This window comes from Pteropus alecto, unplaced genomic scaffold (assembly GCF_000325575.1).
Source record: "Pteropus alecto unplaced genomic scaffold, ASM32557v1 scaffold3, whole genome shotgun sequence".
NCBI classification, from domain to species: domain Eukaryota; kingdom Metazoa; phylum Chordata; class Mammalia; order Chiroptera; family Pteropodidae; genus Pteropus; species Pteropus alecto.
In genome coordinates this window covers 35,453,804-35,468,833 of record NW_006442484.1, presented here as the reverse complement: position 1 = coordinate 35,468,833, position 15,030 = coordinate 35,453,804, and the positions used below count along the sequence as shown (strand labels likewise).

Sequence of the window (15,030 nt, the reverse complement as noted above, 5' to 3'; positions counted from 1 at the left end):
ATATGATTAAAGTGACCTTAAATTGCTCCTATATATTTTTGAATGGTCACATAAATTGATAATCTGTGTGGGAGGCAATCTGTAGGCAGGGACACATTAATTTTTGCTTAATTTTTGAAAAACCAAAACATATGTGATCAAGTACAGATGGCAAATGACCAGTCAATTCAGTAAAAGTATGATAATTTTAACCAACTTCCCAAACCATTTGGTGTTATGCAGACAGAAATTTAGGGACTAATTCATGATTTTATTTCCTCATCCAACAAACAGTTGTAAGTGCTTAGCAGGGAAAAGAGAAATGGCTAACTCTGATTCAGAGGATGATTTAGGAATTTTATTTTTATATTTAGGCACATTTTTGCAGCTGCAACAAATTTCATAAGGATTGCCAGCCTAAGTAAACTCCAGGGAAATTCAGAATAAATTCACCAGAGATTGTTCATTTATAAAGAGAATTTGGCAGGTGAGGAATTTAAATAAGATTGTTTGATTAGTGATGGCTTCAGCTGCAACATTTGGTAAAACGCATTAAATTCAGCCTTCTACATGAAGCCTTTATGCTTTATAAAAACTAAGCTCGAAGGAATGGGAAGATGGAGAACAATGTGCAAGTACACAGCTTGTTTAAATTCTAGCATAACATAAACCTTTTTTCCTCTAAGTCTCTGATATAAATTAATTGCTCGATATTAAAATCTAAGTCTCTTAATTTAACAGCATTAAGAAGGTCCCTTCCTACAGGAATATTAGCTTAAAAAGAGCCTGGGCAATATAAAAATGCAATTACTCAGGCATAAACATCAGAAGACTTAATGGTTAAAATGACTTATAGATGACCAAAGCAATTATTTTAATTTACAAAATTCATCCCCTTGATCCAGCCAAAAATCTAATGCCTAAAATCACTGTCACTTTCTCCATGGGTTGTAGCAAGAACAATCTGACCCTTCCGTCTTCGGTTTCTGCTGACAGCCAGGGTTAATTGATGCGGCCAATAACAGCAGTATAGCAACTGCTATCCTTCCAGGTAATTAGAAGCACTAACATAATACCTTTTACTTTCCACCTAAAAATATTGTTACCTGGTCCCCAAGCCTAAATAAAATACCATCTCAAATCTAAAGTTTATTTGGGTTAGATATTTTTCTGCTATTAATTGCTGGGAAGAGAGCTAAAACTAAAGACTTACAATTTTACCCTATCGAGGAGTCCCATGCTCTTATTAATTAATGGGCAAACCAGAAATAAAAAAAATGCTGAAGCAATGTTCTTACAGGGTTTATTAATTAATTTTCATTCATTCAACAAATATAGGAAAGCAGGGGCACATTTGGGACAGCACAGTTTCTCAAGTCCATTATTATGGGTTGGTCAGAACAGCTGAACTTTCCAATTCTTTTAGTCAGGAGATACGGAAACTAAGTCAGGGCATAGTGGCATTTGGCATCAGGTTTAATAGAAGTATGTAAAGGTTGCTTACAAGATACTTTTGGAGGTTGATCTCTAGCAACGGTTCTAAAATGACTTAAAGAACAATGTCCTTATCCAAATGTTGTTTTAGAACCCCATCATATATAATAAAACTTATCAACTCATCAGTATATCTAAAATGATAAGTAACACCTCTGAATGCTTTCCATGATTAGAAAAAGGAATTCGGTAGATCTAGTTACTAAAAATGAATTGCAACATTAATTTATAACAGTGTGGTCTTTAAGTTGCTCATCCATGGATAAAACCTAGAGTAGATCAATTTCCTTAAGTAGATTTCTTATTGCAAATCAAAACCTGGGAACTTGTTAGAAATGCATATTATTGGACCCCACCATTTAGTACATTAGAAACTCTGGGGGTGGGACCCAACAATGATCTTTTAACAAGGTCCTGATGCACATGAAAACTGAGAATCAGCAATGACACCATGGGCTCCACAGACCAACTCGCTGCTCAGCGTGAGTTCCTTCACTAATGGCTATGTGACTCTGAGCAAGTTAATTAACCTCCCTGAGTTTTTTTTTCTTGAATCTGTAAAAATGAGATAATGGTACCTGTCTTGAAGAAGCTTGAGGAGGAAATGAGATGTCACATAGTAAAGTGCCTGGCACATAGTAGGTGCTCAAAGAGTGCTAGATTCTTTGGTTCTCATCCAGGAACACGACATTAAAAACAATCAGAAAAACAAATACATTTCACAGTTTAGCTTTTGCACAATGTGCTGTCTTCAATTAAACAGCTGTTACCAAGACTAATGTTTTTGATTCAGAAAAACATAAATGTAGTTATTGTTTTATCCCTCTCAATTGTATTTTGCACTATTAGGTTTATAGCTTTAAAGTAATACTATTTATAATAACAGTGAGAATATGAATCTCATTGTTATAAACACATCTAATCTGAATCGATGTTAAATGCCCAGTATGTAAAGGTATCTGTCGAATTCAGTACTACCAGAATGTATTCCACAAAGACTGGCTCACTGTGGAAGCCCCTCTTTAGGTCCATGATGTAGTTTCTATATGGATATTTGAAAATACATTTTCAAAGTATAATTTGGAAAGAAAATACCTTCTATTTTTTCAGAAAATAGAATTTTACAGTTGTGATGATTCTTTTCAGTCATGTAGGTTCCCTCCCTCATTGCACTGCCATACTGTACAGACATAGACTGCCTATGCTCTAGTGTAGAATGGTAGAAATGGCAAGACTCAATATAATCAATCTGAATTCAAATCTGACCTCCACTCACTCTCATGGCAAACCTTCAGTGAGCCCCAGTATCCAAAACTATAAAAATGGAGGTAACAACTTAAATATCTTGAAGAGATGTGCTGAAGAACTTTATATAGAGATATATATCGAGTGCCTGGCACATAGTAGGAGAGAGAGAGAGAGAGGAGAGGGGAGAGAGAGAGAGAGAAAGCGCTTTGTAAACCATAAAGCACCAATAAAACTGTATGGTCATCCTGTGACATGCATCATCACAGAGGTATTGATACTATGATGGAAGTGTGGTAGCACTACTTGGGTCTTCTAAAAACCTTCCATTGCTCTTTCTACTACCTAACTCTGGCCAATTTAGACCCTGTGACAAAAATCTACAAAGGGATTCTCTCACAACTCTCAAAGATCCATTTGCTGAGAGCAGAACACCAGTGTTAGGGACATTTCCTCTGCAAAAAATTCCCAATATTTGTCAAATATTTCCTCTGTCCAACATCCATAAAATAGTACATTTATTTGCACTGCAGTTGTTTTCTAAGTATGCAATGGCTCCCCCCCACCTTCACTTCTCAAGTGTTCTCATTCAAAGTTGTTTAATTATGGTTCTACTTACTTATAATGAAGTGATGTTAATATTTCAAAAACTAAGAGGATCATGTTTTTAAATGCTATTTGAAGTAGGAGGTATTGTGCTTGATCAGTACCCAAGCTTAGAATAATTCATTACATGCTCTGTGGTATAAATACTTCGTTTTAAGAATATGCAATACAGAAAATTCATGGGAAAACATGAATTATTAATAACTGCATAAAAAGAAATGATCACAAAGCTTATTAATAAATAAACTATTAAGTGGAGGTTGAGAGATGATTAACAAGTTGTTTAAAACCAACATGTTATTACTATGAATAGAATAAAACATCTACAGAAATGCAATGTTAAGAACACAGAACCATACAACCAATTGATTTCATTGGTCTACCAATCATAACTGAACTTTTAAATGAGAACAGCAAGAATTATTACAGAAATGATCCCAAGAAAATATTTTTATTATATAAAGTGGCAATAGTAACATGGTTATTCTTGAAAAGCTAATGTCAAAACTTAGATGAATTCCTAAACTTAGGTAATTCCTGTAGTCATGACATCTGTGACTCCCGTTAATTTATATTTTGAGACATGAAATAATTTGGTACACCTGTGATTTTAAAGCACTGTACATTTAACCTATACTCCTTGTACTTCTTCTGTATTTTATTTTTTAAATTGAAAATAATCACAACTGTTAGCATTATCATATAATTTTTTCATGCTGACATACTACTGTTTGCATAAGAAAATTCCACACCATTTCATCATCCTTATTTTATTTAGGAGTAAAAGTCAAGGATCAGTAATCTTATAATTAACTCCTCCGCAGTTTCATCAAAATGCCCGTATTATTACAATGGCTTTGATATGACATGGCACCCTTTTTTCCAAATACGAAATAAGATGAAAATATTGAGGAATCCTTAGTTTTTATCTCCTAGACACCTACTGATTTTCATTAAAGACACATTACCTCTTTTTAGCTGAAATCTGCATTCTATAATTTTGATAGAAAAATGCACAACAGAATGTTTGCCCATTAAAGAATAGATTTCAAAAAATAATATGTGTAATCACTTGAAATATCAGTCATCTGATATTAAGAAGCTTACTCACATTGGTTAAGTAATACATACTTTGGAATGCTTTAACCATAATGAAACAATCTACCAAAACACATACTTATTTTCTAGTCTTTATGCACATAATGTAGCATGAAATCATAGCTTTTGAAATATTCTGTGCAGAAATATTTATTTTTTAGCTAATATCTTCTTCAAAGATTGGTATGCAGTACTGACAGTGTACTCTACTTACACAACTAGTTTTGCAATAACCTTCTACAAATAACTGTAAATAAGAAAAATGTAAATTTCATGTAAAAATGACTGCAACTTTTTGGTAGCTAAAAATGTACAAGTATTGAAAATATAGCATATATACATAATTTAAGAATGAAGCATATAATTTCTCATCTATTTATACATGAAAATTCAAGAATTTGTAAAAGAAATTATTTTGGGGAAAAAGAAAGTAAATCTTAATAGCTAGTTAGGATACTTTTATCAGAGAAGCCAACTATTTCCAACATTTTACTAGGTACAGTACTAGATACAGGCATGGTGGTGCTGATGTATTTCACGAAATCACATAATTGTAACACGCTACTACAGTTTTACTGAGTTCCACTAGGATGCTAAATAAGCTGGGCTGAGTGGTAAAAAGTATTAATTGAAAATTTAAAAAACATAAAAACATTTTACTTTTATTATTGCCTATCAAAAACACAATAATAATTTACTAAAATATTTGTTTGGTTACTTAAAATTTCTGATGGCTATACAGGCTTTAACTTACATGCAAAGCAAATTTTTTATGTGTGCTTGATTCATTTTTTCCATCAAGACAATATCCAGATATTATTTTCATTTGCCTAAGTTTCATACAGTCTTAATTCCCTCCTAGAATCATTATGAATCTATTACATAAGAAAAAAAAATCAAACTATCTTCAAAGAAAACTTGAAAATAAAATTTCTTGGTCATGATGTGGAAATTTACTAAGCTAAGGACTGTTTAGTCTGTGTAATGGTTTAGATCCCCACCATTCATTTTTAAGGTTTAAAAAACCAAGAGAACATTTCCTTATTTTATAAATGAAAAAAAATAAACCAAATATAGATTAGCAGAAAGCACTGTATTGATATCTATAAGCAAGCTGATTAGAAAATAAAAATCAAGTATGAAAAAGCTTAATATTTAAAAACTTAAAGTCTCTTGTAGTAAGAAATTTGTGGGGTACTGCATTTAGATAGCTTTGGGAAATGCTAACCAAAGTTGTTAATCCCAAAATCATTTCTAAATGGCCTATAATTTTCAAAAGAATATGGATCTTTAGTATGTTTCTGGAACACTCATACTGGCAATGTCCAGGTTATCCTTTGACGTTTCAGTAATCATAACAAGACAAAATGTGGTTAAATAGTCAATTAAAACGCAATCAACTGCATGCATCTGTAAAGTACATTTTTATATTTTTATGCTTAAAAGGTTAGAAGCTACCCCCAACCACCACCTCACACATAAACACAATGTTATCAGAAGAAGGTATTAATTCCTTGTATAGCTATTAAATCATGACCTCACCCAATTCTTCTCACTCCAGGTAAGCTTTCCAAATTGCCAGTTTCTGATGCTGCAAAAAGGGTACACCTTAAAACAATAAGTAGCACACAGACAAGGATCCTCATTCCCTCACTGTATGGCACATCATAGTTCTATAGAAGTGCTGCCAATGTCTATTTACTAACTATTCAGATATATAGAAGCACACCAGAGTTCTGAATGCTCACAAAGTAATACACAAAGCAGCATATTACCAAGCTACTTGGGTAAAAGGAATGTTAATTAACATAAGGCTCTTCTTTATATACCAGTACAATGTTCTTTTAAAACAAGGAGAAAAAAAGACATGGCAAGAAACAATTAAAAGCACAGATTTCCCATTATTCATATAATGAGCTGATAGTGAATCAGATGGAAATTTTTAAGTCTCCCAGTGTTATGCTGGAAAGCAGTTTTGTGCTCAGTATTCTAAATTACAGGACAATTTTAATTTAATATATGGACATTTGTCACTTTATGACCTTATTCTAGACTACAAATTATCTAAACAGTATTCATTTAAAATCCTTTCTGCATTCATCGCTATAATACAAGTCCAAAATGCTTATTTTTTGGCATTATCTATTATTATTAAGTCTAGACATACTTAGATGATACCTTAGTATTGTACATTTATTTCAAAGTGCTTAATTTACTATATAAATGACTAAATTAAGACCAAAAAAAAGTGATCTTTTAATACAAGTTTCAAAGTAATTAAATACTCATGGTTGCATTATAAAGTTTAAAAGAAAATATGCTAACCAGAAAGAAGTCTTGGATTTTACTTACTAGATTTAATTTACCGGGTTTTCACAAATTTATTCCCATTAATTTCCCAGAAAACTGCTAAAATAGGAGTAAACATCATCTATGAGGCTGTCAAAGATAAAAGGACAAAGAAAAGCACATTTCTGACAAACAGTATTTGTCCAGTTTAGTAATTCCATTGATTGCAAGTGAATTTAATTTGTATATTTTACTTAAATAATCATAAATTGCTGTTTTTATTAATTGCAGATTTTAAACTACATTAATAAATTTTACTTCCTTCCAGGGTAAATGCCTTTTCTGGAAATAAACATATCACTTGACATTTTTATGGCTTTTTTGTTTCTGAATGCATGTTTAAATAGATCAAATGAGCACAGTCCTTGAGATTACTTTTAAAGTGGACCAAATCAAGACCCTAATAGTACTGATTTCCCCTTGATGTAATTTAAAATATGTAAACTGGCACTAGAAATAGAAGTGCAATACCTGACATTTAATTGTTTGACAGTTTTTCAGGCATAGGTGAATTACTACACTGTTATTTGAACTGAAGCATCTCAGTATATATGTAAAAGATTTTGTATGATACAAAACTTTACAGCAAGCTATTTGAATGTTTATTAAAAAATTCTCAAAATTACATGGAAACATGTTTACTGTATAAATAAAAGCACTTAGACATCAAGAGTGTACATTATTCAATAATTTAATCATTAGAAAACCGGGCATGAATTAACCAGCACAAACTACCATACTATATTAATATTCCAGTCATGTTCATCATAAAACTATTTAATTTTTTACTTAGTGATAGATGTGTTTACATCAATTATCTTAAAACATCAAGAGTGAATTGCATTTCAGTATAAAAATCACAGTAAAATATTCTCTATGCCTAATGTTTTTACAAGATTATTTAATGTAAAGTGCAAAAGAATTGTTTCACAATAAAGTTGGATTGGCTGGATCATTATTTTTGCTAGAGGAAGGAGTTCTGTGACCAAAAGTTTGGAAAAAAAATGCGTCAAATAAAATTAACAGGATTTTATGTACCTTGGGCTTTATCATGCTCGCTGAGGATGGGAATTTCCCAACAATGTCTGGCCATGAAAAATCATTCTCACAGACTTCTTATAATCAAAAGACACAGGAAAAGGACAAGTAAGAGAACTGTGTAGAGTTCTAATAATGTGTCATTTGGCAGAAAGTTACATGGATAATACAATGTCGGATTTAAAAGTTTTACCTTAACTATGAGCCTCCAAGAGAACAAAATTATTATTGACCAACTGGACTTTGGGTGGTAAACATAGAATAGAATATACAGATGTCAAATTATTATGTACACCCGAAAATTATATAATTGTATTAACCAGTTACCCCAATAAACTTAATTTTTAAAAAGTTAAAAAAATTATTGACCAACCGCAGAACAGGACACTAGTAGCTCGACCACTTATAAGCTGGATGTTAAGATTCCAGGCTGCTGAGTCACAGTATCACCCTTATTCAATGTGAATGATAAACGGTGTGCTTACATTAGCTTTTTCTGACAACACTTCTATTGAGAATTCTCTATTTTTTTTTTATGGCTCCATTAATGCCCTCTCATATTATCAAATATATTCTCAAGAAAAAAAAAATTAACAGAAGACAAAATTTATGAGAATTATACACATTTTATAAAACTGAACAAATAAATTTGACAACTAATTAAAATTATCAATATGAAAATAATAATGACTTCCTTTCCAGGATTTTAAAATGTGAACATTGATTTAAAATTCTTTAAGTTTATAAAAATTTTTTTCAAGATACTGCCATTCATCCTCCATTTTTTAAAGAAACACAGTATTATAAAATTATATATTAATTTGGTCAAGTCATATTAAAATTATGTCAATTTGTATAGTAGTGCGCCATATCCATGTTTTCAGTTAGCTGAGGTCAACTGTGGTCTAAAATAGTAAATGGAAAATTCCAGAAATAAACAATTCATAAGTTTTAAATTGTACGCTGTTCTGAGTAGCGTGATGAAATCTCAAAGTGTCCCACTCCATCCCTCCCAAGAAGTGAATCATCTCTTTGTCTAGCATACCCATGCTGTATGTGCAGTACAATAAGGAATTTGGAGAGACCAAATTCACATAACTTTTAGTATACTGTTATAATGTTCTATTTTATTATTATTGTTGTTAATCACTTATTGTGCCTAATTTATAAATTAAACATTAACACAGGTATGCATGAATAAGAAAAAACAGTACAAATAGGGTTAGGTACTACCCACGGTTTCAGACCATCCACTGGAGGTCTGGGAATGTATCCCCCCAGATGAGGGGGGCTACTATATTCACCTTTAAGCTAGGGAAGATAGCCAATTAAAGTATAAGAAAAATATGTGGTTCATTAAATCTTCACTAAGAAAAACTTAAGGTGTTTGCCAAAAAAGGAGCTGGATTAATTATAAGAGTTTATACCAGGGATCCTAAATGCTAAGATGCTGATGACTCCACTTTGCAATTTCCATAGTAACACCATTCAGAAATGTTGCTGAGGTGCCTACCATGCTCAGTACCCCACATTACACAGATGCGCTCAAAAGACATTGGTTTCCTAATGCCAAAATCACCAGCTAATGTCAAAAAAGCCAAATTTATCAGTTCTGCACATTTAAACCCAGTGACATGTTACTTGATTTTTTTAACTATGTAAACAGTTAGCATTATGTATAAACATCAATTAAGTTTAACAAATTTAAATGTTGACATTTCATTAAAAATGTGTCATTTCCAGAAAACCTAGGTTTAGAAAAAGATGCCATTTTAGGTTATCAATGTCTTCACTAATGAAAAAAGTGCAGAGAGAAAAGTTGTTTATTAAGAACTTTTTTTCCAGAGAAGACAACAAAACATATTGAAGAAAAATATATAATGTAAAATATAAAAAAGGAAAAATTATGCCTCCTGTAGTCTTTATTTCACTATATATTATCTTATGGTCCATCTAAGGCAATTTAAAATAAAATTTTAGGAACTACAATTTTCTTCTTCACAGTTAAAGATAAGTGAGTTTCTGTTCTCTATTCTTATGTGAACAAGAACAAACCCCATAATGAATATGGCACAAAATCCAGGACTGTGCTTCTAGCTCACCCTCAAACACCAACAACTGCAAACAAAATTTGAAAGTAAAATTTGTAACCGTCTGATAAGTATAAATTAGTTTTATCTAGGCTTTCATTATGTGGCTTCTTATATAATCTATCTCATAAACACATTCCTCTAGGTTTATATTGTTAAAAATTAAGGCTAACAGATATTTACATCAATATCATACACCAATATTTATGACATATGCAGATATCTGTAAAGCGGTAATTTTTCTAAAAGCAATAACATCCCAAATACAAAAAACATCTCTTTTACTGCTTTGAATTGTGAGCTAAAATAAAAACATATGATGCTAGATATATATATATATATCATATATATGACATATATATTAGATATATAATATAAAGGGAAGAGATTTAACAGGTAGAAATATGGAAAAGCCCCCAAAGCTTTAATTCAGAGTAGTCCAGTTCATTTCTTCTAAGCAGAAAAATTCACAGTATTTCTTCAGCTTTCAAATTCTAGGTATTCAAATTGCCATAGTACCCTGCAAAAACTAACACAGATGCAAAATTGTCAGCTGGTAACAATAAAATCGTGTTTGGTTTTGATTAATATATTTCATAAAAGCATTTTTACAAGATGAGAAACTTTGATTTTCCAAGGCTTATAATTCAACCAGTACATACTAGTAGTGTAATGTTGACCCTATTAACTTCCACGTAACAAAAACACTCAGACATTAAAGCACATGTGAAATATAATTTCCCTATAGCTTCAATTAAAAAAAAATGGATTCAGGTTAATAGCAACCATTTGAAATAAGAAATACACAGCTTTATAATCTATCGTAAATGAAAATTTTCTATGTCTATTAGAACTAAGAAAGATCACAAGTAAACTACTCTTCATAAAAATAATGGTAGTTTTGTTCTTAAAAATGATTTTGAAGATAAACTGCCAAAAATGTGTCATAAAATTTAAAAGCGTTTTTATGTTTAATATAAAGTCAAGTTGGTATTTGTACCAAGAGTGAATCTTATATTTTCATTCACTTGAAAAATACAGAAAAAGAATATCTATGAAATATATATATATCTATGAAATATATTATTCTATGAAAGAATATCTATGAAATAATATATATCTATGAAATATATTATTCCCAGTATTGGTACCAGGGATCACCTAAAATTTTTTTGATAACTAGAACACAGTATAAATATCAAAGGTATTATACAGGATACTCACATCATCATATACAAAATTCACAATCCCTTGTTGCGAGTAGTCTCTTCTCCTAAAGAAATCTTTAAACAAACAAATTACTTTTTTATTATAATTTAAAATCTATAGTTTTATAAATACTTAGTGTCCCCAGGTACTAAAAAGTGAATAATTTCATATTAAATTAAATCTTAAATGATTTTATTTCTCAGACAACTGAAACATGAAAAAAAACCTCCAAAAACTGAACTACAACAATTTTTCACTATTTATATTCCAAAATTTTTAAAACCTTTAAACTCTGATTAAATTTAATGGTGGATAAAGGAGAAAACATGTTATAAATTTGCTAGAGAAAGACATTACTCAAGAAAAATAGCTACGTAATACTGTATCCATTTTTAAACGATCAATACCTGTCAACGCTCGAAGCTTCACACAGCAAGCAACATAATCATCAAAGAATATTCTGCCATTCTTGCTATAACGTTTAACGATAGCAGTTAAAGTTTGAGGACTCAACCTAAAACCTAAAAACAAGGATTGATAAATTAAAACTTCTAAAACTAAACACCATAAGACCACAAGAAACACTGCATTCTTGTTTATAGTCATAAAATAAATTAGCATTCAAAATTCATTCTATAAAAATGTTAGCAACAAAGCATATTAGAAATACAACATTCAAATTGAAATTGGTCAAAATAACTATTGATTACTAATAGTAATACATAAATATCACTTTAACTTTGTAATAAAGTCAAGGCTAAAAAAATTTTTGTTTTTTAAAAATATATTTTGATTTTAAATAATGTCTAGTGTATTCATGGTTTTAATGCTTCAATATTTCAATTCTGTAAGTTTATTTTTACTCTTCAGATATATTTTGTATTTATTCTTTCTCTTTATTTTTTATTGAGGTATAAGTGACATATTACATTATGTTAATTTCAGGTATACAATGTAATGATTTAATACTTGTTATGTACTGCAAAATGATCACCAAAGTCTATTTAACATCTGTTCACCATACATAGTTACAAACTTTTTTCTTGTGATTAAAAACTTTTAAGATCTACTCTCAGCAAGTCTAAAATCTGCAATATAGTATTATTAACTAGTCATCATGCTGTACAATACATCTCCATTACTTACTTATAACTAGAAATCTATACCTTTGACTCTCTTCACCCATCAATTCTGTAATTTACAGTTCTTTAAAGACTATCAAATCAAATCAAAGATTATCAGTGATCTTGGCTATCATTCAAATCCTATACTTTCCACTGAATATTTTACTTACAAGTGTCTTTTATAGCCAAAGAAAATTTAAGAATCAACATGGTTATTCAGAAGGAGAACAGAAAATTGTTATTTCTTTATGTCCCATAACCCTTACTCTGCTTCTTCAAAGACTTTCATCTTATCTACACCCTTCTATTTCCTTGGTTCTTTGCTGTCTAGGCCTGTGGTCTCCAGAAATTTTTGATTGTGTACTCCTATTGGTAAAAAGTTTTGGATCATTCACTCCTATTATATAGTTTGTTTTAAATTCTATATATGAATTACTGTTTGATTATCTTTTAAAATACATATAAAACTAAAATTTAAAAGAATTAAATAATAATTAGAAATATAAATTAATATAGTCTACTTTATGCATCCCTATAGATCAGGGGTCCCCAACCACCAGGTCGCTGACTGCTACCGGTCTGGCCACATAGCAGGAAGTGAGTGGCAGGCAAGCGAGCAAAGCCTCATTGGCAGCCGCTCCCCAGTGCTAGCATCATCGCCTCAGCTCCACCTCAAATAGAAGCACCAGTCTCTGGTGCCAAAAAGGTTGGGGACTGCTGTTATAGATGGTCTTATGCATTTAATTAGATGTGTGCACTTTACTATGAATGCTGGTCTAGAAGTACTACTGTCTTTATATATTACTGGATCAGTACACTTGGACAAAAGACAGTAATCCATTCAAAGGGGAAAACAATACAAATTAACACAATAGGAGAAAATTCTATATGTACCTATAAAGGTAATGGCAGAAAACTTGCTAAAAGTAAATGAAAGGAAAGGTATAAATTAATAGAAGCAGCAAGTAAAACATGCAAACTAATATAGTTATATGCAAATGTATTTTGAGCTTTCTATAAGAGTTATGATCTGGATGTGGTAATGATAAAATTCTTAAGATTCCCCAAAGCATTGTGAGCAAAATAATTTGAATATTTAAAAATATATCTGAAGATCTTAAATTTGAATAATCCAGAATACCTCTTTGTTATACTCAATTGTCTACGTAATTCTTTGGTGGTTTTCTTTTTCGCAAATGGTTATATCAATTTTCCAACATTATGGTGAATTAAGGAGTAAGTTTAACCCATAAGTTATTATGGATCTATAACTGAACTACACATGCATATATGACCCGGATTGTCCCTAAAATGACCATTTATTAAATTAAAATGCTACTTATAAAACAAAATCACTAGTTTTGACTTCTTTAAATTGGAATTAGAAATAATTTGCATTGGGTTCAGACTTCCACTATCAAAGTTAATTTTCTTACAAATGTATTTCTTTAGAAATGAATATAAATAAAATCACAAGGGTAAACACAATTAAGAAAACTACTTAAAATTGTATTAACTGTAAGCAAGTTAAATACCACTGTGTATTATCACTTTTTTAAAGAAAGTAGATTGAGAACCTTAGCTTCTCAGAGATATGATAAAAATAGTTATACTCTTTTAAAATATTCTAAAATGCAGACTTCCCATTTTGACCTATTTTGGTGTCTACTGTGTGTTCTCTACTACATAAGAAAAAAAAAGCATGGTTTTTACTGCTGAAAAGCCAGATAATATGGAGACTTCTAATTGAGAGAAACCATTGCTGTCTAATTAGAGATCTTACCAAGTTACAAAAGAATACCATATAAATGGTGAGTATTAACAATTAGAGGAATACATTTAAATACATTCAACAGAGGAAATCCAGAAATTATTTTATCATTCAGAATGTAAAAAAGATCATCTTTTGAAAAATAATGGGTAAAATGTTTTTTAAAGAACTTTAGTTGGAATTTATCGACAACCTTGAAATCAAACTAAACAACACCTGGTGAAATAATATATTCCTTTATTACTTAGCAAATTGAAACAATTACCAATAATCTAATCAAAGAACAAAGATGGCCTGGATAGAGACTAAAGAATTTTAATACTCTTACCCATAGCAACAATGGCTTGATTCAATTCATGGTGTTCTATTGTGCCACTTTGGTCTTGATCAATACTTATGAAGTTTTGTTTCCAGGCATTAAGAGCTGTCCAAAGTTCTTTGAATTCATTAAATCCCATTTTTCCTGTGTAATCTCTCTGATAGTTTTATTAAGAAAAATAAATTTTGATAGGAAAGAGAATTTACCTGGCTCAAAACTCTAAAGCATTGACCAAAAAAAAAAAGTTAGTATGCTTTTACAAGAGTTAGCCAAATTCAGCATGTGAACAGATTTTGTGTGAAAATGGAAAAGTATGGAATTTAAACAGGCTCTTAAAAAGCAATTTTAAACTCTAGTTTACTGCAGTCATCTATAACCAACAATTGTCTTAATATTCAGAAAGCAATTGTTCAACATTCTAGTATTTTTTATTTTTATTGAAGGATACATCCAACATGGCAATCATAATTCTGCAGGTTTCCAAACTGAAGGCTGTAAAACATTTATTATTTGAATTATTGAGTATGCTCAATTTTATCTATGTAAAATTGTGACAATTTTTATTTTCAAAATAAAACATTTAAAAATTGCCAAAAAGGCATAATCACCCCAATCAACAAACTTTTAATGAGGCCCAGAAAGATAGTTTCCCAAGTTCATAGAACTAATGAGTGGATGAGTCAGGACTGGAGCCCAGCACTCCTTCAT

The 15,030-nt window shown here is 30.8% G+C and overlaps 1 protein-coding gene across 5 annotated transcripts in view; it reads right to left on the bottom strand.

Annotated features, from left to right (window-relative positions):
- Nucleotides 1-9,614: 9,614 nt before the first annotated feature.
- The window catches only part of GCA (grancalcin), a 32,952-nt gene continuing 27,536 nt past the window's right edge, over nucleotides 9,615-15,030 (bottom strand). For all 5 annotated transcript variants that reach the window (XM_025039278.1, XM_006921129.3, XM_025039277.1 and 2 more), the window contains 5 exons: nucleotides 14,771-14,814; nucleotides 14,332-14,479; nucleotides 11,516-11,629; nucleotides 11,124-11,182; nucleotides 9,615-10,428 (listed from right to left, as the gene is read on the bottom strand). In XM_025039278.1, the coding sequence (XP_024895046.1) occupies nucleotides 10,402-10,428; nucleotides 11,124-11,182; nucleotides 11,516-11,629; nucleotides 14,332-14,479; nucleotides 14,771-14,814 (392 nt within the window). In that variant the 3' untranslated portion in view covers nucleotides 9,615-10,401. The remainder of the gene's footprint in view (nucleotides 10,429-11,123; nucleotides 11,183-11,515; nucleotides 11,630-14,331; nucleotides 14,480-14,770; nucleotides 14,815-15,030) is intronic.